Below are 24,153 nucleotides of genomic sequence, written 5' to 3' on the forward strand. Positions count from 1 at the left end.
TTACAATTGTGGCCTAAAAAGTCAAAACAAACAGCAAACCTATGCAGACTGCTTTCTGAGCAGGTGTGGATTTTTATTTCAGTCTGGGTAAATGACTTACTGAAATATCTTTTTGTCATATTCAGTATTTTCTTTTCCTTTTAAAACACAAAGTTGTAACAATTTTTCAGGACCTTGTCAAGGAAAAGGTTACCCATTGTTTGATTTCATTCACTGTTTGTGATTTTAATAAAAAACAAAATTGCATAGTTTATTTCCTGATGCTCATGCTGTTGTCACCAAATTTGAGTTGTTTGGGCATTTTTATGGAGGAATTGACCAGAAATTTATGTGATGAAACTTTTCTGGTCGTGGTGATCTGTAGAGCAGCATGTAGATGGAGACGTGTCACAAACAGCAGGACGCCTGTGTGTTTGGTATAAACTTTATTACAGAAGTTACAAAATAAGAAAATATTCTACAATGAAAGCCTCGCAGATCAAAGGGATCAAAGAAAATTACATTACTCACATCTTTATAGAAAGAACAATAGTGGAACATGATAGCTGTGTTATTTTAGTACTGAAGCAAAGATTATCACACGATATTAACCAGATCTCACTCCTCAAGGTGATATATGGTGATTATATCACAGCAAAGTGGGGCCAACAACCCCCCTTTGCAATTCCCTTCCTAACACGGCCCCTTAGCTGTGATATGATCACAATAAACCACCTCCAGGAGCGAGATATTACTTAATTGCACCACCGTCTCTGTAAAATAGAAATTAACTGGTATATACCTGCAAATTACTCTAAAAATTTCCAGGAAACAAATTACAGGACATTTACAGAATCTTCACTAGAACAACTTCAGTATAAAGTCAAGAGGTTGTGATCTGTGGCACAATAAGCTAACAAAGCTGTAAACAGAACTGCGTTATGGCACATGCTCAGTGGCGGCTAACACAGAACTACTCTCTAGAGACTGAAAACGTGATGCTGTTATTAGTCTTTGGAGCCGTTTCTAAACAAACTAACGTGACCAAACTCTTCATGATGAAGGAACATGTGACCCAGTGCAGCGGTGTGACTCACTGAATAGTTTTGGATGGAGGGATAAGATATATCAGGCTTTGATACAAACACAATCCTTGTTAGTAGATCAGTTCGTTGTTGGTTTGGATCCAAACATGAGATTTGTTGACAAGAAGAATAATATAGACAATCACCAGAATTAAACTTCGACAAATTTGGGTCCTGGGAACAAAGAGCAGCTATTTACACGCTTCTGTTATGTGAAGTTATAGATGAATATGATCCAGTGTTTTAGTCTGCGAGAGGTTAAAGAGCAAAGATGTGAGAGCCTGAGTATTTGCAATAAGTCGTGTGATGCGGCAATTCACTGAGCTGCCTCACCCTCAGGAGGTGTGGTCACCTCCCATGGCATGCTGGGTAAGAAGTGACCCAGCCACTCCCCCCAGTTGCTCCTGGGCTCCTCCCCCCCTCCCTTCTTCACCTCCCACCCTCCCACCACCCAGTCCTGCTCCTCCCTGCCTCCCTCTGCCTCCTCCCTCTCCTCCCTCAGAATCACACTGTAGCGCTTTCTGGAAACTCCTCCACCATCCACGCCTCCTCCTCCCCTCCTCCCTCCATCTTCTGCACTGACCCGACACTCCTCCATCACATCCCTCCATCCCTCTAACTCCTCTTGTTTGCTTACCAGACGGTATATCGTCTTCTTGTACACCCCTCTCTCCTCCCTCCCTCCTTCTTTCTCCTCCTCTCTTGTCACTCCTCCTCCACCTGTTGGCTCCAGAGTAACAACCTCCCTCCCTCCACCTCCCGTCTCCTCGGCTTCTCCTTCCTCTCTGGAGATGAACAGCACGGAGCGATAGAGCGCCCTCACCCCTCCTCCTCCTGCTGCCACCTGCTCTTCCCTCCTGCTGTACGTTAAAAGCTTCACTCCCTCACCTCCTCCTCTTCCTCTCCTCGCCAGCATCGCACTCAGGGGCTTGTACACCCTCCTGTACCAGATAATGAGCCTCGTCAGAGTCACCAGCGCACACGCTGCCGCCGCAATGCACAGCAACACGCCTCCTGCAAACAGCCAAAAACAGAACCCCCCTGCAGCTGCTCCAGCAAGTTGACTTCTTCGCTGGTCACTGCCGGCTTTATTGATCACCCATGAAGGGGTCGACACAGTGGTCAACACGGTGGCTGGCGTGGTGGTTACCTCAGTGGTTGTTGTGATTACCTGGAGTTTTGGTGTTGTTGCTGTTACAGTCGTAGGAGGAGCTTTGGTTGTCTCGGCAGGTTTTGTCGACGCAACAATCGTTGTGTTATCAGGACTTTCAGTTGTCGGTTGGACAGTAGGATGAGTTGGATGGGTAGTTAAAGCGTGCGATCCAACCCGTGACCCCTCACCTCTGACCTCTGACCCTGAGTGATGGGTCCACTCAATGAAACTGGTGAAGGTATGGTACCAGGACCATGTGACTACTCTGTAGTGCTCATAGGTTGTTGTAGTAATAGTGGTAGGATCAGGAATAGTAGTAGCAGTAGCGGTAGAGGCAGGAGTAGTAGTAGTAGTAGTAGTAGTGGTAGGAGCAGGAATAGTAGTAGTAGTAGTGGTAGGAGCAGGAGTAATAATAATGGTGGTAGGATCAGGAGTAGTGAGACGAGTTGGGAAAGTACTAGCGGCAGTAGACTTGTAAGGAGCATCGCTAGCTATCGGCTCGAAGTCTCCAATTGGACCAGGTGATGTTGGAAACGAGCACAGCTCAGACTCAGACAGATTCAGCACAGGTGTACCTTTATGCGACTGTGGAGAGTCACACACCTGAAAACAGATGACAAGCAGCCATCAAAAAACCAGACACCAAAAGAAATGACATTTCAAGTACGCATCTCATCATAAATGTCCAGTCCTATTATCTAAGTTAAAATCTCTTCAGCCACAGAGAGGGACAGTTGCAGTATCTGCTTTTCACCCCTAAATGTCAAGTTCGCAGAGACGTTTTCACAATTCTTAAGTTATTTTTTGCAGAGCATCTGTTGATTGTTGTTGTTAAGACCCCTTTACACTGTTAGAGTTATGGCTGAGACAAGAGTTTACAATCGTGGGAGAAACATGGTGAAATCTTAAGTCGTCGATCCAAAATGGTGCTCCTAGATCTCACTGTGAGACTCTGATGATTTGGAGCTTTGGAGACCAAAGACTGTCAGAAATTTAAGACCAAATTCTCACAATAGTCAGCACTATGATTCACCACACACTGATCTTGCAATCTGACAGCCTCAAAAACTGATAACATGCGGTCTGACAGATTTTATTAGAGACGTCCCAGCGTGATGTGATGAACAGTCTAAAGGCACCTTTACTCGTTTTTTGCCTGTCTGTGTTCCTTACCACACTCCATGCGTCGTTCTTGATGATCAGGCCATCCCGGACGTAGAAATTGAGTTCGTTGTCCTCGAGGTATGTCCGTAAATAATCAAGTGAACAGAAGCATGCCCAGGGATTGGCTGAGAGGTAGAGGTATGGCACTTCCTCCTTCTGGATGAACCAATCGTCTGGAAGCACTCTGATCTGAAATGAAAACAGAAATCCTGAGACTGCGACTTTAAAAAGGCCTCCAGATGCATCTGATTCATAGACCATAAAAGAAATAATGGACGTAGCCACCGTGACGTCACCCAATGGTTTGTGGAGTCCTGTTTTGAAGCATCAAGTTCGGCATTTTGACCGTCGCCATCTTGGTTTTTTGGAGCCAGAAGTGACCATATTTGGACAAGAGCATGGAGATGACCCTAAGGCTAGCTGCTAGGTGCTAGCTTGGTTAGTACAGCTCATTTACTGTCTATGGTTAACTGTGATAATGCTAATGCTAATTTTGGCCGGCAAAAAACAGGTTTGAAACAAAAGTACTTACTGGAAAATATGAACAGCTGACTCCTCAGTGGGTCTTTTAGTACAACTGAATGCTGAACAAGATTTTTAAGGTAACTTTCATGAACTGAAAACACACTGAAATATCGACAGCTACGCCTACACTCCTGTTCTAATCTGGGGTTATGATATGTCACATATGTAATCAATGATGTCACCGGCGTAGCAACTTGTCAATCACAAGATAGCCTCACCCTAAAGCATACCCTGCTTTATCGTCTGTCAGTCTAAATGGAGCCATAGTTTACAGAACGAACGCCATACTGTATTGAAGAAGACTTGAAACTAGCGATTGAGACCATAAACTCATTAGGAAAGTGTTTACGCAGTGTTTTAAATCAAGTGAGAAGTATCGTGCAGTTTTAGCACGCCAGTGTGTGCCCCCCCTCAAGACCACAATGTCAATAGCTGCTGCAAACCTCGACCACCAGTAAGCTACAGTTTAGAGTTAAAACCATCTTCTCTAACTCACTCTGTGCACAGACTGTTTCAGATATCCATGGTGTGTGTGTGTGCATGTTCTCCCACCTTGTTGTTCTCCAGGAGGAGGGTCTCTATGGCAGGTAGGGGGTGCATCAAGAGCGGGGGAAGCACCCTGATGCGGTTTGATGAAAGGTCCAGGATCTGGAAGGTAGGACAGGAAGGTGTTGGCATTTAGAGATTAAAGTTCTCCAGGTGTTTTTTTTTTGTGTGAATGCTAAGCTAACATGCTACCTTCCTACGTTTCAGTCTGGTTTTCCATTTTCAATCATGATGCAAGTTCTGAAATTAGCTTAGTAAGTATTTTGATTATTGATTAATTGTTTCAGACATTTTTCAACCAAGAATGCTAAAAAAAAAAAAAAATTTCAGAATCTCAAATGTGATGATTTAATGCTTTTCTTTGTCATATATGAAAGTAAATTGAATACTTTTAGGTTTTGGACTGTTGGTCGAACAAAACAAGCATATTGAAGACATAACTATGGGCTAAGAGATTGTAAATAGTATTCTTTTCACTATTCTTTTCAAACTAATTTGCAGATTAATAGTTGCTGCCCTACACATCTTTTTCAAGAAGATAGTGCTTTAACAATACACAGGTTTAAATATCATCTCTATTTTTTTGTATTATTATTATTAATAATATAGAAAGCACAGTAATTAATTTCATCATAATATTTCTTTTGTGTGTGTCCCACAATTATTTAATCAAACTTAAAGATCTTTTGTCTAAAAACAATCAGCCTTCAAAACCCACAATGTGTGATTTGTGTGTATGTGTTGAATGAAAACATGCCGTTAAAACCCCCAAATTCCCCCAACACTTCACAGCTTACAGCTTAACATCACAACATGCGACCTAACTTTGTAACATGCTAACTTCATGATGCTAACATTCTAACCTCCAGCTTGCTGAGTCCAGAGAACGTGTGGTCGCTCAGAGAGTCGATGGCGTTGTTTGCCAGGTGGAGTTCAGTGAGAGCAGGACAGGCAGAAAAGGAGCTGTCGGAGAGGGATGTCAGACTGTTCGACCCCAGCCGGAGGACGCTGAGGCTGGGCAGCTCCGCGGCCACAGTGGGGGTCACTTCTGGAACCTGGAGAGACGCAGAAAGTCATGAAAATGTACAAAAAGATAAAAATAAAACCAAACAGGAATAATAAAACAAAAAATGGAGAAATCAACATTCATTCATTTAATATTGATTTTTAGTTTATAAGCATGCTGCAGATGGACAAACACCTTGTTTCCAGTGAGGTCGATCTCATAGATCGCAGTGAAGACCTGGAAGGATGCCCAGGACAGACTGGTGAACAGGTTGTTGGGAAACAACACAACCTACGAAGAATAATAATAAACGTTTTTAACATTTAGTCAAAGTCAAGTCAATTTTATTTATAAAGCATATTTAAAAACAGTTGACCAAAGTGCTGTACAATCAAAATTACAAAAGCCATAAAACAACACAAAAATACAAAAGCCAAGGAACGAAGATATGTTTTAAGATGGGATTTAAAACTGGCAGAGTAGGGGGGCCAGCCCAACATGCTAAGATGACTTGTTCCAGAGTTTCAGAGCTACAAATGCAAAGGCATGATCTCCCCTGTGCTTCAACCTTGATCTTGGGACAACTGGAAGCTACTGGTCAGCAGATCTGAGTGACCATGATGGGACGTGTGGTTGTAAAAGGTCAGAGAGATTGATAAAAATGTACAGGGAGCCGGTGAAAGGAGGGCTTTTAAAGGGAATCTCATGTGCGTGTTCCTGGTAAAAGACGAGCTGCAGCATTTAAAGCTGTCAAATTGTTGCTCTTATCAGTCTGAAACAGGAAGCTTCTGTCTCCGCTTCCGTCTCCCCCTGTCAGTCAAACACTTTGTCTAATCAGCGTTGAGTTCAGTGGCAACCAAAAAAAACCCCAAGTCAGTAGAAAACCTGTCTGAAGAGCAGGCCTGCAGCTAACGAAATGTCCATCCCAAGTACCAAGAGCCCCTGGTTACTATTCAAAATGTCTTGTTTTGTCCAACATACATTCCCAAACCCAAAGATAAGTGTTTTATAATCTTAGAGGAGTATAAACCAGAAAATATTCACATCTGGCAAGTTGGAATCAGTGAATTTTTGCTCTAAAAATTGCTTAATTGCGTTCTGTCGATTGTCTAGTCGACTAATCACCAAAATTGACAGTTAGGACCCTGAAAACCATGAAATAATATCAATTACAACATTTACATTGAATTTGTGGTATTCAAAAACGAATCAATTGAATATAAATTGTCACAAAAATATAAAATAAGACCAAAGGCTAATTAACAAAAGCATGTATGTCCATATCTTATGTTTATGAACTTGTTCCTGGTGAATATTTGGAAAAGTGTGTTGGTTGTTTTATGACTGAATAAAAGCACGCACAGATGCATTATAAGTTTTAAATGTTTCTGTTTTATCAAAGGTGACAGTTTTGTTTTGGTGATAGAACAATGAGGAAAGTTTCCCTCAAATAATCGCTTTAGTCATGTTTTAAGCAAATATGCCAAAATATTGCTGGTTTCAGTTTCTGGGATGTGATGGCATATAATGCTTTCTTTATCATTCATGATAGTAAACTGGTCTTTGGGTTATGGACTGTTGGTCAGACAAAATTAGACATTTAAAGACTTTGACTGGGGTATTATAACAAGGCATTTTTCACTTATTTCTGACATTATATAGAAAAAACAATTAACTGATTAATTGACAAAGTAATCAGCAGATTAATTGATAATGAAAATAATCATTAGTTGCAGCTCTATATGTTACATTAACCTTCAGAAAGTCCTGCAGGTTAAACTGAGATAACCCTTTTGATGCTCACTGATTGACAGGAAGAAACTCGCTAGCCTAGCAACATTAACATTAACCCATAATGCATCACTCTCTGTAGGAGCCGCTGTTACAGCAGGACACCATGGATGTTGTGAAAATGTAGAGCTGCCCCCCGAACGGTCGCTGAGTCAACGCATCAGTCGAGAAGCTCAAGTCGACTCACATTTTGTCAGTCGTCCAGTGTGGTCAACTCGTCAGCCGACAGTGCTGTCAGCAGCCAATCAGGAGAGACACTGACGAACTGAACTAATACAAGGATGCACACTTTTTTATTTCTCTGACTGTGTGGAAATCTAATGATAAGACAACTTTTCAAAGGTTATTTCCAGAAGAATATATCTTATATTCAGGACAATAAAAGAGGACCAAGGATTGTGCCCTGAGGAACTCCGTGCCTCATATCCATAATTCTACCATGTATGTAACATGATGTATCACACTAATGACATATTTATGTCAGTCGCTGACCACAAACGCAGCTGCTCTCTGTCCACAGCAGCTTGTGGAGGTTGTGTGTTGTTACCTTGGTCGTGGGTTCGAATCCCGCTGGAACGTCGCTGTAACCGGCTGCCGTGCAGTTCTGCCGCGGCCGGTGGTCCTTGTCCCTATCGCTGTGGCAACCATCCACCGCTTCAACCACAGCAACGTGGGACAAGAAGAAGAGGACGACGACGATGACGAAGAGCTGCATTTTGATAAAGACACTAAGCTCCTGACTGACTGACTCTGTGCTGAAGGGAGAAAATGAGCAACTGAAGACGGAAGAAACACACTGGATACCAGTTAGAGTGTGTTTGATTGACAGTTGTTGAGGCAGGAAGTGTGTTAGCTGATATCTGACCGCTGCTCCTCTGTCACTTTGTTTTTGTTTTTCTCATTTTTATTCTTACCAACTTTATTTTTGTGTTCAATCTAAAGTCCTTTTACATCTGAACGCTCGAGACTTTTGTCTGTTCACGAACAGAAAAAGTAAATTACAATGTTCAGTTGAACTTTGCAGGAACAGTGTTACACCGACACTTAGTACTGCTGTAAAGTATTATTCTTATGCCAATAATACTGCACCTACTCATGTATGTATCTAAGGAAAATCATGTTTAGGTGACATCTGCTGCTCGATAGGTAGGTAGATACTTTTCAGTGTGTAGTTCTGTGTCAAACGATTTATTATCATATTAGGTCAATAAATTCCTAAAAGTAGCTGCTGTACTGTTTGACAGGGAATGTGATAGTTTTTAAGAAAGACTCTAATATGCCAATACTAATACAAACTAAGTATTTTCTGTCAGTTACATAATTGCTGAGAGTCTAATTTATCAGTATTTTTTTTGCAAATTAACAACTAGGAACCCAAATATAATAACTGGGTACCAACTGAACCAACACTTTTTTATAATAATTTCTTATTATTTGTACCTTTCTTTGTGTAAAACGTCCTACTTTGAGTCCCATCAGCAAAGAAAAGATACAGAAACTCTTTCATCCATCTCTCTAATCTTCACTCCGCTGACCTGAGCACACAAATCATAGACACCTAAAGATTATACATCACTTATATCATCATATGTTAAACTGTTTTTAAATTTTTTGTGTACTTTGGTTTTTGTGCTTTGTGTTTTTATCCTGTTTTATGCAACCACCTGCCTCCTTGGGGGGCAAAAAGTGTTTATTTTTTCATGCTGTATTAACATTTTCTTCACTCTCAGTGCGTTGATCTCTCTCTCCGCTGATGTTCCTGATGAGGAAGCAGCGGTGAAGAACCAGCCGAGTCACGTTTAGTTTTTATTCTGACAGTTTATTGCAGGTAGAGCCTGAGATTGGTTCCTGATACAACGAAAAAAAAACAACAGACACAGCTACTACTGAGCCAATAGGAGCAGGGCTACACCATGATGTCATCATGTCCGTGTCAGCGTTCCAGAGTCCTGACGTCAGTGACGTCATGCTGTGATGATGTCACAGATTCTGAGGGGGGAGGGGAGGGGGGAAGGGGGCGGGGCCAGTCGGTGAGGAGGGTTCAAGAATTCAAAATGACAAAACTAAACGGACGATTAGAAGAAAAAAAAAAAAAACAGTAAAATCAGCTTTATAAAGTGAAACAAAGTTCAGATTATGATTCTAAATTAACCCAGAAACACACACACACACACTCACACACACACACACACACGCGCACGCACACACACACACATACACACACACTCAGGCGGTGCATGAGGGTGAAGAAGCTCCCTTTAGCAGCATCCAAAAGAACCCAATATTAATGACACATATAACTTTTATAATTATGATAATAGTAGTGATGATGGTGTGATGACATCACAAAGCAAAGGTCAAACATGTAGGCGGGGTTAAAATACTCAAACAGGAAGCAAATGAATGCACAAAAAAAAAAAAAAAACAGCCAATCAGAGGGCCAAGCTGGAAATAAAAAAATAAAATAAAAAGAGTCAGAAAAATTAAAAACAGAAAGGAAACATCATTTCCCATCAGGCCTGGCGGTGGCAGCAGGTTATCAAGATTGTCCCCGTGATTGGTCAAGAGCCTCTCGGGCCAATCACAATCACTTTCCGTGTATTTGTCATCATCGTCATGGTAACTCCCTCGCTGACCGAGCGAGCGGCCGGAGGGAGCGCTCCCATTGGTTGGTTCTCTGCCTTTTAAAAGAAAAAGGTCTTTCAGTCACGGAGCGGCGAACACGCTCCACTCGTCATCTCCCACAATGCTTTGCTCTATATGCGGGCGGGGTTTCAGCAGATGTAAAACCCTGATGCTGCCTTCAAGTTTGACGCGGGAAGTCGGAAACTTGTGGCGGGGGGGTCAGTTTTTATTACAAACTTTATGTTTCGCGTGTCAGGAGCAGCTGATTTTTTTTTTCCACGAGTCGGTTTCCGGTCGAGTCGTTTAGCGGCGTCACGACGGAACGTAACGTCACTGAAAAGACGTGAGAAGCGTCACAAACTGAGGTGCAACGATTTGTTTGCCAAATATTCAACTATCTCGATAATCTATTCGTTATTTGGAGACATTTTTTTAAAGAGGAAAAGATCGCAGCTTCTTAAATGTGAATATTTTCTTTATTCTCTCAATTAATCAACGGGTCCATAAAACCCGCCTCAGTTTTCTTCAGCACAAGATGACATCATGCTGTAGCTTGTTTTGTCCGACCAACTCTTCAAATCCCAAAGATATTAAAGATATTCTCACTATAAGAAAAAGGGAAGAGCAGCAAATTTGATTGATAAACGATTAGTTTCAAATCTCATTTCCGTTGACTAATCGACTCATCGTTGCAGCTCCTGTCGTGTCCGTGCAAGTTGGAAATATTTCAACTTGAGCTTGAATTAACTGTTGAACACAGACGTTCACAATTAAACATACGTATGTTTGGATGTTCGTATCCGCCGGCAACAAGGAGGAAAAACAATTACACTGAAAATATATCTTGTCATAATATATAAACTTCTGTAGAATTTAAAAGTGATGAAAAATGTTCACTTTATTATTTCCAACATTCGGGCGTCTCTAGAAGGCAGCATCAACCCCTGAATATTTCAAATCCTTATTGTCACAACTCTTGCGGACGTTCGTCTCGTAGTGTCGGATCCTCTCTGGAGGATTTTTAAAAACCTTTCATTCGTAGTGTCCGTTATTTAAAAAAAAAAACCACAAAGCTTATTTATCTCAGGTACTAACTCTTTCATCTTCTTCTCTTATCCACCACCTGTCTCTCTCTCTCTCTCTCTTGCACTACATTTCCCAGAGTTCCTTGCTCACATGAAGCCCTACATATTCCTCAATCCATCAGCCTTCTTACATCCCCCCCGTGTTTGTTTAAAATAGTCTTTGTCAGTATTCCTACATCTCCCACAAGACATCACATGTCATGTATCACTTACTACGTTTCCCACGATTGCCAGAGACGGTGAACACATTTTCATACATCTGCTTTTTTTTTTTTGTTTGTTTGTTTTGTTTTTTTTTAAATAGATTCATCTTCATATAAACATCAAGACAAATAACACTTCAAATATACACACAAAACGCTTTTAAAAAGATTAAACTCAGTTCCACATGCTCGGCTGTCTCTCAAGTAAAGCACGTCAACCGCCTCCTCCTCGTCTTCCTCGTCTTCCTCGTCTTCCTCCTCCACCTCGTCACCGTCTGTCTGTCTGTCTGTCCAGCAGTGTGTCTGTCAGCTCTCTGCTTCCTGCAGGAGGCGCCGCAGAGCAGCTTTCTTTGGTTTCAGCGACGCAGCGTTCAAAGCCGCATGGGAGAGACGGTAACTACGACAACAATGTTCACAACAACAGAACCGAAGGAGGTGACGCTCGGAAACCGTTATTTTAATTATTGATGAGTTGTTGTGTCTATAATGTCAGAAAACAGTGTTGTAATGGTTGGAAAACGACGTCTTTATGTCTAATTTTGTCCAACTGACCGTCCAAAACATTCAGTATCACACATAAAAACTTCAACCAGCAAATATTTGACATTTTTGCTTTAAAAAAAATGACTAAGACGATTATTTGCCTCATCGCTGCCGCTCTAGTTGTAAAATATGAGCTGTGAACTCAGACGTTATAATTAATCCATAAATCTCTAAATATTAGTTTAACTTGGAGGTGTTTTTCCATCATAATTAATATTCTTAAACAGAATTTGATGTTGTTTAAAGGTTTTAAAGGTTTTTTTTTTGTTTTTACATGGGAACATCCATCATTTCAATTTGTTTCAGTCCAACTGAAATCATAAAAGTCTGTTTTCAATGTGATATTTATTTACTGAGTGAACCACGACGTAAACAAACATGTAGTTTACGCGCTGATGTCGCTGCGTTTTCTGAGCGGTGCATCTAAACTGACTGAAATGAGATTTGCAGGGACGTTTGAAGCTGCTAACATGCTGCAGCTAGCTAATTAGCCAACTAGCCTTATTGTTAAAATAACAAATATAAAGGGTTTTTTTTTTGGGGGGGGGGGGGGGGGGGGGGGCGTTCAGCTCGACTTTAATGACAAATAAATCAGATAAATTAATAAATTTGGTTTTAAGTCGTACAAACTGTCACTCCCATACAACTTGAATGCTACCTTCATTAGGCTATGCTAAGCTAGGCTAATACTTTCACCTGTTCTGAACTTCTGTAGCCCTTTATCGAGTAACTCACTAGCCTGCCGAGCTAACTAGCCTGAGCTAACACAGACCTCTCAGGCTGAAGCAGGCTAGTTAGCCTCCTGGGCTAACAGCAGCTAAAAGCCCCTTTTTACATACAAACACCCATCAAACCCGCGTACTTCACCTTTAGTAAAAAACAGTCACAATAATCAATTCTGCTAATGGCAGCTAGCCTCAGGAGCTAACACCTGATCAGAACCAGATCAATAAAACCAATACAACTATATCAATAAACTTCCATCCTGTTTGACAGTTTCCTAAAACAGTGTTGCTATGGTTACACAACAGCTAACTCGAGCTAACGTAAAAGGCTACGAGCAAGCCAGCACACACACACACACACAGCAGGACTGGGGATACAGGTGTGTGTGTGTGTGTGTGTGTGTGTGTGTGTGTGTGTGTGTGTGTGTGTGTGTGTGAGACTCTTCTGGTTGTGCATGAAGCAAAAAGTGCTGAAACACACACACACAAACACACACACACACACACACAGACACACACACACAAACACACATACACACACACAGCCTATTCTCTACAGCATCTGGGACCGCCCTCTGTCCTCCAGCCAATCAGAACTCTCCGTGTGACCGAGGCCCGGGGTCAGACTCCAGGGTTTCAGAGGTCAAAGGTCAGATGGGGGTTTCCTTGTTGTTGTTTTTGAGGTCCGGCGCGCTGAACTGCCGTCTCATCCGCGGCGGGGTGGTGAAGCCCCACCCACCCTGCGGTGGCCCCGCCCCCAGCATCATGTCGGCAGGAGGGGGCGGGGCCCCGGAGCGCGGCAGGCTGTGGTAGTTGGGGTAAGGTCCTGGCTGGAATGGTGCATTGTGGGGGTTGTAGTAGGGATGGTGGTGGTACTGATGGTGCTGACGTTGATTATAGTGGAAGTTCCCGTCTCTGTCTCTGTCTCTGTCCCTTCCTCCTCCTCCTCCTCTTCCTCCTCCTCCTCCTCCACCTCTCTCCTCCCCTGGTCCAGGTGACATCCTCCTCCTCTGTCTCGGTCGCCCCTGGTGACCACTGCCATGATGCTGCTCGTTGTCGTAGTTACTGTTGCTGTGGGTGGAGCTGTCCAGAGAGTTGCGGCGATAGCGCCGCTGTTGGTTTTGGTTGCCGCCCTGGTGGTGGTATTGGTAGCCGCCCTGGTTGCCCTGGTTACGCTGTTGCCAGGCGCGATGAGGGCTGGGGGTGCGCATGCGGGGGGGCGGAACCTGGAAGGGGAGGGGCAAGAGAGCAGGAGGATGACCCTGAGGAGGAGGAGGAGGTGGTGAAGGAGAGCTTTTACCCTCCCCTCCTCTGTCTCCCCCCTCCTCCCTCCACTCCACCCCCTCCCCTCCACACTCCCCCAGACCCAGAGCCTGCAGGGCGGCGCTGGCTGGTCCCCATGACAACCGGTGGGCGGGGTTACTCTTGAAGGGGAACTTGAGCTTGCACTCCTGGGGAGGGATGAAGCGTCCGGTCCCGGGGAGGTGAACAGGAACAGTGGGGGTCGTCTGACCACCTGAGAGACAGACAGACAACACTGTTAGCTTATCACCATGACAACGCAGTTAAACGTCTCCTGTATCATCATCTGCTCCCAGTACAGAGTCTCATACACCAGTTGAACCAGTAATTAATGGACATGAACTCTAAAGTTGTTTTGATTTGATTTAGACAGACTGAGACACACTGCACATGCTCAGAAACCAGCTGACCGACGACCACTTCCTGCCGTCGCTGCAGATACACGTTCACCAACGCTGGACGACAACACACTCCTGGTTTCTGCTCATGTGTTTTTGTGCCCGCCCCCCCCCCGGGTGTGTTTTCTCACCCTGGTTCTGGTTCAGTCCTCGGAGCTTCTTGGTGATGTTCTGCTGCTGCAGGTTCAGGATTCGCTGCTGTTCCTGTTTCAGCCAGCGGAGGCGTCCTCTCCTGAACGCCGGGTCCTCGTCCATCAGCCGCTGAACTCTGACCTCCGGCGCGTGGGGGACGTCGCCGCCGCCGTCGCCGGCTCCGCCCCCGCTCCCGTCTCTCTGAGGACTCCCGCCTCCTTCTTCGCCGCCGTTCACGTCATCGTCCTGGAAACGAGACGGAAACGAGGATTTAGACACGAGTTACTGATGATCAGCTGATCGGGGCATGATGTGTGTGTGTACCTGAACAGGTATGATGCTCTCCATCTTGATCATTCTGTCTCGCAGAGCTTTGATCTCCTCGTCCTTCATGTTGTTCTGCAGCTTCACTTCCTGGAAGAAAAACATTCGTCTCATCCAGACGGACAGAAAACGGCAGAATGTTCCTTTAACGGCGCGGCTTTAACTACTGAACTAACCTCCAAAATGTCCGTCAGCTTGTCGATGTGAGCCTTCAGGTCGTACACTTTTCCTTTCTGTCCGCCGCCCTCCACCATCTCTCCTCCTCCTCCGCCCTCCTCGGCGGGGGGGCTCCTCTCCTCTCCGATGCCCACGGTGTCGCAGACGTCCTGGGCCACCGCCTTCCAGCTGTCCTTCTCGTTCGAGTCTTTCTTGGCATACATGCGGCAGAGTTCCTTCATCTTGACGATAGACAACGCCTCGATCTCCTGACGGGAGTGGCGGAAGTCTCCCAGGGCGACCTGCAGGGGGCGCCACACACACACACACACCATTAGGTGGCGCTAATCACACTGCATAAACACTTAAATCATTATAACTTAAAGGCGACTGAACCGTTTCAGACAGAACAGTTTAATGATCTGTGTGTGTGTGTTCTTATATTTCTACGTTGTGGGGACCATTGTGAGTTTGTGAGTCATTTATTGTTCTTCTTATCGTGTATTATGGGATGTCTGATGTGTAGACTTTTGTTCTACACAGCAGCAGCGTTGTGTTTTTCTCTCTGGGACAATAAAGTCTTATCTTAAACTAACGTTGTGAGGACGTTTTGGCCGCTCCTCTCTACTTCAAAAGGCCCGTTAAGGTGTGTCTATGTACGTGTGTGTGTGTGTGTGTGTGTGTGTGTGTGTGTGTGTGTGTGTGTGTGTGTGTGCGTCTCACCTCATAGCAGATCTCTTTGACCGCCTGCATGCGGAGATCCTCCATGGTGACCCGTTTGGGATCTTTGCTGATCCTCCTCCTCTGAGGGATCTGATAGACTCTCAGAGGCTCCCTCCTCTTCCCACTGCTGGGTAGACCACAGCGCTTCACTATAGACTGCACCTGAGACAGGTAGACAGACAGGTGAGACAGACAGACAGGTGAGACAGACAGACAGGTCAGACAGACAGACAGACAGGTGAGACAGACAGGTGTTTAGACCACACCGCTTCACTATAGATTGAAATGAAAACATGAGAATCACGTTTCGTATCTTCTGTGGTTCTGAATCGATTCACAAATTTTCTAAAACGATTTTCTAGATGTTCGTTAATAACGTGACGGAATGAAAAAGGTCATCAGTCATCAGTGAGAGCAGCGCAGCACCCGGACAGTCTACAGAACCAACACGCTAGTTATCTTTAGGTCATCTTCAAAATATTTATATTTTATGATTTGATGACTAAATAATTCGCTTTGTGAGATGAACAGGAAGTATTTTGTATCTACGCCGTCACTCAGAGACTAACGTTAGCGGAGCAGCGAACCAGCCGACCATCACACACTGCAGCATTAAACCAACTCTGAGCTGCTCAGCTAACGGAGCAGCAGAGAGGCTAATAACGTAGATACGACCTTAATAACCTCCTCTTACTGCAGAGCAAACACACCAACTTCTGTTTTCATAAAAGACATTTAACCAGTGATAGTCAGTAAATTATTATTTTGCTACATCCAGTCAGGAGACTGGAAGATGTTTCTAAATGAATGAATGCAGTTAACTTTTTAAAATCAACAAGCTGCTGGCAGTGACCTTCATCAGGACCGTTTATATGAACTGCTAATTGTTTCATATTAGATTTCAGTGAACTAAAGACGCACTAAGGTGACAGACAGATGGACACGAGTCAGACAGGAGAACCTTTCACACGTGCACCACGACCTTGACATTTTACGGACCAGAATGTCCGTATCAGTCGGACCGGACGTTAAACGAACTTATACATAAAGAGATACACAGCAAACCAAGGCCTCCTTAACCCGGGACAAAGAAAAACCTGATTCAAAATCATAAAACCTTATATTATATACTTTTCATAACTCCTCCTATTGTGGGGCTTACTTTCTAGTCTCCGCCTCATTTTTAATTATATTCAACCATCTGGTCATTATTTCTGAGTTTATAAATGACCTCGACGCTTTGGTGATACAAGTTTGACTTATCTTAGAAGTTACTTTCTCAGCATCTTCCACCTTTTTCTCACACTAAAACTGGACCCGCCGGCCTTTAATAATTTCACACAGAAAACCAAATTGCTATATCACAGATTAGCCTTCTTGCTAACTCCCTGGGAACTGTGTCTAATTGGCGTAATGCTATCTTTGCACACTCACTGGCACATTCGTCATGGGAAGGCAGTTTTCCACCAGAGTTCATATGTGAAAACGGCTAGAAAGACAAGTGTCAGACAGACAGACAGACAGACAGACAGACAGACAGACAGACAGACAGACAGACGTCAGTCAGACAGACAGACAGACAGACAGGTACCTTGTTGGCAGGAAGTTTCTCTCTCAGAGACGAGATCAGTCTCCAGCTCTCCTCACAGGAACGTTTGTCTGAATCATCACCGCTGTCACTGTCTGCATACTGCATAGAGAGAGAGAGAGACAGGTAGAGAGAGAGAGAGAGACAGGTAGAGAGAGAGAGAGAGACAGGTAGAGAGAGAGACAGGCAGGTTGGTGACGGTTCCTTCACTGTGAGGTTTAAGTTGACTGATGAATCAAACAGAAACTGACCAGTCTGTGTTGCTCCAGCAGCAGATCAGCCTCCTCCTTCTCTTTACGGTACTGAACCTCCATGTCCTGCAGCCTGGAACACACCAACCGACCAATCAGTCAACCAATCAACCAACCAACCAGTCAACCAACCAGTCAACCAACCAACCAACCAACCAATCAGTCAACCAACCAATCAGTCAACCAACCAATCAACCAACCAACCAATCAACCAACCAACCAACCAACCAACCAACCAACCAACCAACCAACCAACCAACCAGTCAACCAACCAACCAACCAGTCAACCAACCAACCAACCAACCAGTCAACCAACCAATCAGTCAACCAACCAATCAACCAACCAACCAATCAACCAACCAACCAACCAACCAACCAGTCAACCAACCAACCAACCAACCAACCAACCAACCAGTCAACCAACCAACCAACCAGTCAACCAACCAACCAACCAACCAGTCAACCAACCAACCAACCAACCAACCAGTCAACAAACCAATCAACCAACCAACCAGTCAACCAATCAACCAACCAACCAACCAACCAACCAACCAATCAATCAGTCAACCAATCAATCAATCAATCAGGAGACCAAACAGCATTGATTGAAGCGAAAACCGAGAAAAGTGGCCAAATGTTTCCTCACAGTCCCCAGCAGAGTGTTTGGAGGTTAGTTTTTCTTTTTTCCATGTTTGATTGATGGATTGATCCACGTCTGATTGATGATTAAGACTCTCTCTCCTCTCCTTCCTGTTTACCTCTTCTCCATCTCCAGTTTGATGTCGATGCCTTGTTTCTCCAGCAGCTCTCTCTGAGCGTAGTTCCAGTCCTCCGGCTCCCCCTGCTGATCCGCCGTCACGCTGCGCTCCCTCTCCAGCCGAGCCTGCTCCGGGTGGTTGAACCTGAACACGTGGTTCTTCCCCATCACGATGCGGTTACCTAGCAACGGAGAGAAACACAGAGAGAGAGAGAGAGCGTTAGAGAGACAGGAGCTAAAGTTTCCATCCAAAGGTTTCAACAAAATTTCCAGAAAATCAGCAAAAGCAAACCCTCGGTTCTCTTTTCATCCGTGAAGACGTTGAGATATTTATAGTAACGTAACTTTATTTATACATCACGTAGAGACAAGCTAAGAAAACCAGTGTTAAGTGCTAAAAAGATTTGTGCAGTTTTATGGTCATTTTTCTTGTAATTTGGATTCCTGGAAGCTTTATAATTTGATAAATTGACATAATGTTAAAAATAGACTTGTAGCTGAGTTTTGTTGAAAAGGGGAACCATGCTTTGGAGGTTGGGACGGTTTAAAAAGCACTAAATAAAAGATAAAAATGAACCTCAACTGCAGACGGTTTCCATCCACTGCTGTTACGTGAAGATCAGCAGATAAACAGTCGGCGTCTGTGGATCTCTGAGTTTTTTTTTTCTTCTGCTACATTTTATCAGCTCAGTGTGAAATTTGACTTTAGAGTGAAACTATTTTTACTTTCTCACAGATGGGAACATGCTAACAGCAACATCAGGAGAGAAAAAACGCTACAAAAGCTCATCAGATGTTGCTGTGGTGTATTTTCATTAAAAATCATTGGTGTGCTTAAAGACAATATTAAGCTATGCAGATTAATTTTATAAGTTTATAAGCAATAAGTTCTAGTGTGATACAATTTGTATTGGTGTAGTTATAATCTCATGAACCATATTTAATCACACTGTACGTATAGAGGCACGGTAGAAGAATCATAATCATACACTGGAGAAATTTGAGTGTGTTTGTATTACATGTCACTTTGCTTGGGTCTGCTAAAGTCTTCACCTTTCAAACATACTCTCTGGAGGAGATCAAGAAATAAGGGTGTAAAATGACTAGAATAACTTATAAAAAATAAAAGGCCAGAAGACAACTTGGCAATAATGGTGTAAAATGATTCCCAATACTTATATATAAAAATTGGATATAATCAGGTAGAATTGAATATGCCAGTACATATCCTCAAACACCTCAAAACCTGTTTTGAAGAGTTTTGACCAACAACGAGTGACGGAGATAAAAGTAACATAATAATTGGTCAAAAATTAGGGAGGGTGGATGATAAGGTGTGACCTAAGCCGACCCAAGGACATAAAAACAATGACCCAAAGAAAAAACCTTTGGAGCAATTTGGTTCTTTGTAAAAGTGCTACTTGCTCCCCTTTTTTGCCGGCAGTAAAGAACACTTTGCTGCTTGGACCTCTGACTCCCTTTTTATTTTCAAGAGAGAGTTTTTTGCTCTGGTACCTTTTTCTGCAACAATTTGATACAAAATTGCTGCTGTTCTCTTTCAGAGATATTTGTTCACATTTAGTCAAATAGTCGCCATTAAAAGTCAATGAATCGGCTGTTAGCAGTGATGATTCAGAGGAAGGTTCCTGCAGCCTCGTTGTTCTCCGTTTCTAAGTGGATTTATTGGAGATAATAATAAGATGAGTGTTTGAGCGGGAAAACCAACCACCCCGACTGTACGCACCTTGCCTCAGGATGACAGCTTCGGTGATCTGTTTCCCGTTGACGTACGTTTCAGCTCCGATCAACGGCTCCAGAGTGACGATCACTGGACACACAAACAGAAGGAGACGGTTTTACTATCCGTACATTCACAGACAGATTACAGCGTTGGTCACGTGATCTTCAGATGCCTTTCAGAATTAAGTGCTTTAGTTTTATCTGTCACATCTGTTTTTTTGTTTGTTTTAATTATTTTAAAATGTCTCTGTGAAGCATTTTAACTCCGTTTGTTTTTAAATGTTCTCTATAAACGTCTTACATGTGAATTTTGTGTTTATTGTCACAGAGGACGAAAGAAACCAGAAAATATTCACACTTAAGAAGCTGGAATCAGAATTTGGACATTTTCTTCTTAAAAAAAATGACTATTACTAATTGATTATCGAAATAGTTGGCGATTAATTTAACAATTGGCAACTAATCGACTAATCATTGCAGCTCTACTGTCGATGCTTAAACTGTGTCATCACCTTTATGTTTATATCACACACAGATTTCTTCAGTGTCTACGTTTATGAAATATGATGAATTTACAGTAACACAGTAGAAAGTATGAGGAGGAAGAGGGGGAGGAAGAGGAAGAGGAAGAGGGAAGGGCGGGGGCACAGGAAACATGGGTGTGAATATGATGGTGACGTTACCGTGGTAACTAGTAGTTGTTATTAGAAACGATACCTGACAGATTTCCTGGCAGCTTTTATAGAAGGAAAGAGAGAGAGAGTCACTCACTGAACACACACACACACACACACACACACACACATGCGTTTGTCTATCTATCTTTGTGAGGACCCTTACTGACATACAGCCTTCACAGGACCCTCAGTCTTAACTTTAACCATCAAAACTAAATGCTAAACCCTCAACTAAACCCAAGTCTTCACCCTCAGATGGCCTTTTGAAGTAGTGAGGACCAACAAAAACATCCTCACAGCACCAGCTTTAAACTGAAACTGGTTCTCACAAAGATAGAAAGACAAACACACACACGCTGTGTTCGACCACCAGAGAGCGATCTGAGCGCCCTCACTGTCGGGAACACAACAGCTCGGTAAGGACTCACATGAACAAACACACAAGTAATAAATAAAATTAAGTGTCAAACGCTCAAGAAGAAGTAATTAATCAATCTGTAGAAACTCAACAGTTACAGCAAAAAAAGGTGGAAACATAGAAACCAAAAGACAAAATAAAACTTAATTAGACGTTAAAGTGTAGCGTGCAGGGTAGTAAACAGACAGACAGGTAGGTGTCTCACCCTCTCCCTGGTCGTTGGTCTCACTGACAAACACACAGTGAATTTCCTTTATGAAGTGACCGGACAGCTTAATGTCCACATCCTGCTGTCCAACCCTGAGAGAGAGAGACAGGCAGAGAGAGAGAGACAGGCAGAGAAAGAGAGACAGAGAGAGACAGGCAGAGAGAGAGAGAGAGAGACAGGCAGAGAGAGAGACAGAGAGAGAGAGACAGGCAGAGAGAGAGAGAGAGAGAGAGACAGGCAGAGAGAGAGAGAGAGAGAGACAGAGAGAGAGAGACAGGCAGAGAGAGAGAGAGAGAGAGAGACAGGCAGAGAGAGAGAGAGAGAGAGACAGGCACAGAGAGAGACAGAGAGAGAGACAGGCACAGAGAGAGACAGAGAGAGAGACAGGCAGAGAGAGAGAGAGAGAGAGACAGGCACAGAGAGAGAGACAGAGAGAGAGAGACAGGCAGAGAGAGAGAGAGAGAGACAGGCAGAGAGAGAGACAGAGAGAGAGACAGGCAGAGAGAGAGAGAGAGAGAGACAGGCAGAGAGAGAGACAGAGAGAGAGAGACAGGCAGAGAGAGAGAGAGAGAGACAGGCAGAGAGAGAGACAGGCAGAGAGAGAGACAGGCAGAGAGAGAGAGACAGACAGGCAGAGAGAGAGAGACAGACAGGCAGAGAGAGAGACAGGCAGAGAGACAGACAGGCAGAGAGAGAGAGACAGACAGGCAGAGAGAGAGACAGGCAGAGAGAGAGACAGGCAGAGAGAGAGAGACAGACAGGCAGAGAGACAGACAGGCAGAGAGAGAGACAGGCAGAGAGAGAGAGACAGACAGGCAGAGAGAGAGAGACAGACAGGCAGAGAGAGAGAGAGAGACAGGCAGAGAGAGAGACAGGCAGAGAGAGAGAGACAGACAGGCAGAGAGAGAGAGACAGACAGGCAGAGAGAGAGAGAGAGACAGGCAGAGAGAGAGACAGGCAGAGAGAGAGACAGAGAGAGAGAGACAGGCAGAGAGAGAGAGAGAGAGAGACAGGCACAGAGAGAGACAGAGAGAGAGACAGGCAGAGAGAGAGAGAGAGAGAGACAGGCACAGAGAGAGAGACAGAGAGAGAGAGACAGGCAGAGAGAGAGAGAGAGAGACAGGCAGAGAGAGAGACAGGCAGAGAGAGAGACAGACAGAGAGAGACAGACAGAGAGAGAGACAGAGAGAGAGACAGAGAGAGAGACAGAGAGAGAGAGACAGACAGAGAGAGACATTTTAATAATCTGTAATCACAGTTCAACACACAACATGTAATTTCAGCCGCTCGGGGTCTTAATCAAAACAATAACAAAAGACGGAGTGTGATGATGTTGTGAAGTAGCAAGGGATCATGGGAGTTGTTGTCCCAGTCAACCAGCTTCTCCTGGTTGGGATTCCTTCAGTGTTCATCATTCAAGATGTTTTTACTGGGAGCCGAATTATCCACAGAGGTCTCCTCCTCCTCTCCAGAACAAACGGTGATTAAAAACAGGTAAAAATACTGAATAAATCAGTCAGGACGTCAGGAGGGACCGTTAGCTGAGCTGCTGCTGTTAACTTCAGATGTCCAATGACTAAAATCCTTCATCCGGTTAAAAGATACAGTTAAAAAAGATCTGAAACGGTTGTTGTAAAAATGTGGCTGAAAGCTGAATAAAAGTCCATTTATGACATATACTAGTGTGTGGAGGAGGTATGACACCAGTGTCAGGTGACCAAATGAAACGTGATTAAAATTACTGATTTCTCTGAGTTGTCAGTACACAACTCAACAAAATATATAACAGTTCTAGTTGTTTTTAGACATTTTAATGCGGAATAGTTAAATATTACAGTTTTAAAGTTTCATTCTGACATTTAACAAACAAAAATCTACCTGGTGAATCCCTCCTTGATGTAATAGAGGAGACACTCTGACATCAGAGGGTCCTCGTTCAGGTTGACCAGGTGAGGCGTCTGCAACACACACACACACACACACACACACACACACACACACACAGGTAAGACACGGTGAGGATTATGTCAATTAGCACATTTACATTCACAGAAACAGTCATTAAAACACGTGAATCTGGTGTATCTGTATTATTATTACTGTGTGTTATTCTGCTGTTGACCAGCAGGTGGAGACGGCGACCAACTGATCTCTGCAGGTTCAGTTTCTTTGTTTCAGATAAGAGCAGCGAGTCTTGACAGCTGAGTTATTACAGCTGTTCCTTTTCACAAATGTCTGCTTCACGTTGGGCGAGTGAGAATCCGTTGCAAGCTCGTTGCGACACAGTTTGTGTCGTAACGAGCTGCAACTAACAATTATTTTCATAGTATTAAATGTCTGAAGATAGTGACAATATTGATCAGTGTTTCACAAAGCTCAAGATGACGTCCTTTAATGTCTCGTTTTATCCACAAGATCTTCAGTTTACTGTCATAGAGACTAAAGAAACCAGAAAATATTCACATTTAACAAGCTGGAATCACAGAATCTGGACTCAATTTGACTCAAAACATTTAATGATGATCAGAATAGTTGGTGATTAATTATCTGTGGATCATATAGATAAATCAACCAATCGGTGCAGCTCTAAACCTGTCCTCGTCTCTCTGGGATCACTTTTTTTTTGGGGGGTGTTTCAGTAGGAAAGATAACAAATGTCAGGTGATGTCAAGCTGTTGTCATGACAACAGTGACTTATTTGACTGAAGGTATGACGATGATGTTAAACTGTCTGTTATTGACAATGATGCTCTGAGCTCTACATATCACTGTTTTATCCTGGTGCAGTCGTCATGACAACAGAAACACTTTACCGCTCTCGGTTTCAGTATTTAAAGAGACAATTCACCAATTTAACACGTAAACTTCAGTTTACTGAAGTTTCTAAAGCATCTAACACGTCTAACAGAAAGCCTGTGATGCAAACTGGGGGCGTAGATGTGGCTGTTTAGCGGGTACGGAGGCTGTGATGAAAGACGCTGTCCAGTTGCATTATGGGAAATGTAGGATCTGGGGGTTTTATGGACTAACAGTCAGGATTACTCCACCT

The 24,153-nt window shown here is 43.6% G+C and overlaps 3 protein-coding genes and 1 long non-coding RNA gene across 5 annotated transcripts in view; 1 reads left to right on the forward strand and 3 right to left on the reverse strand.

Annotated features, from left to right (window-relative positions):
- The window catches only part of LOC122974207 (Fc receptor-like protein 5), a 310,470-nt gene that overhangs the window by 127,287 nt on the left and 159,030 nt on the right, over positions 1–24,153 (reverse strand). The window lies entirely within an intron of this gene.
- LOC122974093 (platelet glycoprotein Ib alpha chain) lies at positions 1,130–8,683 on the reverse strand. Its single transcript, XM_044341972.1, has 6 exons — positions 7,797–8,683; positions 5,654–5,749; positions 5,316–5,507; positions 4,459–4,554; positions 3,391–3,570; positions 1,130–2,820 (listed from the first exon to the last, which is right to left on the reverse strand). Exons 1-6 carry the CDS (start codon positions 7,962–7,964, stop codon positions 1,381–1,383), a joined length of 2,172 nt encoding a protein of 723 aa, XP_044197907.1. The 5' UTR covers positions 7,965–8,683; the 3' UTR covers positions 1,130–1,380.
- Positions 4,487–5,407, forward strand: LOC122974347. The gene is made up of 3 exons (XR_006400358.1): positions 4,487–4,561; positions 4,660–4,706; positions 5,322–5,407. It is a non-coding gene; the product is annotated as an uncharacterized LOC122974347 (long non-coding RNA).
- LOC122974067 (kinesin-like protein KIF1C) overlaps positions 12,262–24,153 on the reverse strand; it is a 34,194-nt gene continuing 22,302 nt past the window's right edge. For both annotated transcript variants that reach the window (XM_044341917.1, XM_044341918.1), the window contains exons 19-29: positions 22,983–23,062; positions 21,102–21,196; positions 19,806–19,889; positions 18,063–18,243; positions 17,305–17,377; positions 17,057–17,155; positions 15,466–15,627; positions 14,763–15,044; positions 14,587–14,676; positions 14,262–14,508; positions 12,262–13,946 (exon numbers count right to left, since the gene is read on the reverse strand). In XM_044341917.1, the coding sequence (XP_044197852.1) occupies positions 13,081–13,946; positions 14,262–14,508; positions 14,587–14,676; positions 14,763–15,044; positions 15,466–15,627; positions 17,057–17,155; positions 17,305–17,377; positions 18,063–18,243; positions 19,806–19,889; positions 21,102–21,196; positions 22,983–23,062 (2,259 nt within the window). In that variant the 3' untranslated portion in view covers positions 12,262–13,080. The remainder of the gene's footprint in view (positions 13,947–14,261; positions 14,509–14,586; positions 14,677–14,762; positions 15,045–15,465; positions 15,628–17,056; positions 17,156–17,304; positions 17,378–18,062; positions 18,244–19,805; positions 19,890–21,101; positions 21,197–22,982; positions 23,063–24,153) is intronic.

Source organism: Thunnus albacares, chromosome 22 (assembly GCF_914725855.1).
Source record: "Thunnus albacares chromosome 22, fThuAlb1.1, whole genome shotgun sequence".
In the NCBI taxonomy this organism is placed as follows: domain Eukaryota; kingdom Metazoa; phylum Chordata; class Actinopteri; order Scombriformes; family Scombridae; genus Thunnus; species Thunnus albacares.

Bases quoted from the DNA above. Each gene is read 5' to 3' on its own strand.
- LOC122974093 (XM_044341972.1), bottom strand. From the start codon at position 7,964: ATGCAGCTCTTCGTCATCGTCGTCGTCCTCTTCTTCTTGTCCCACGTT. The intron at 5,508-5,653 runs GTGTTTGTCCAT...GCGTCTCTCCAG, and splicing joins TCGACCTCACTGGAAACAAG to GTTCCAGAAGTGACCCCCAC. The intron at 3,571-4,458 runs GTGGGAGAACAT...TTTTCATTTCAG, and splicing joins TCCTCCTGGAGAACAACAAG to ATCAGAGTGCTTCCAGACGA.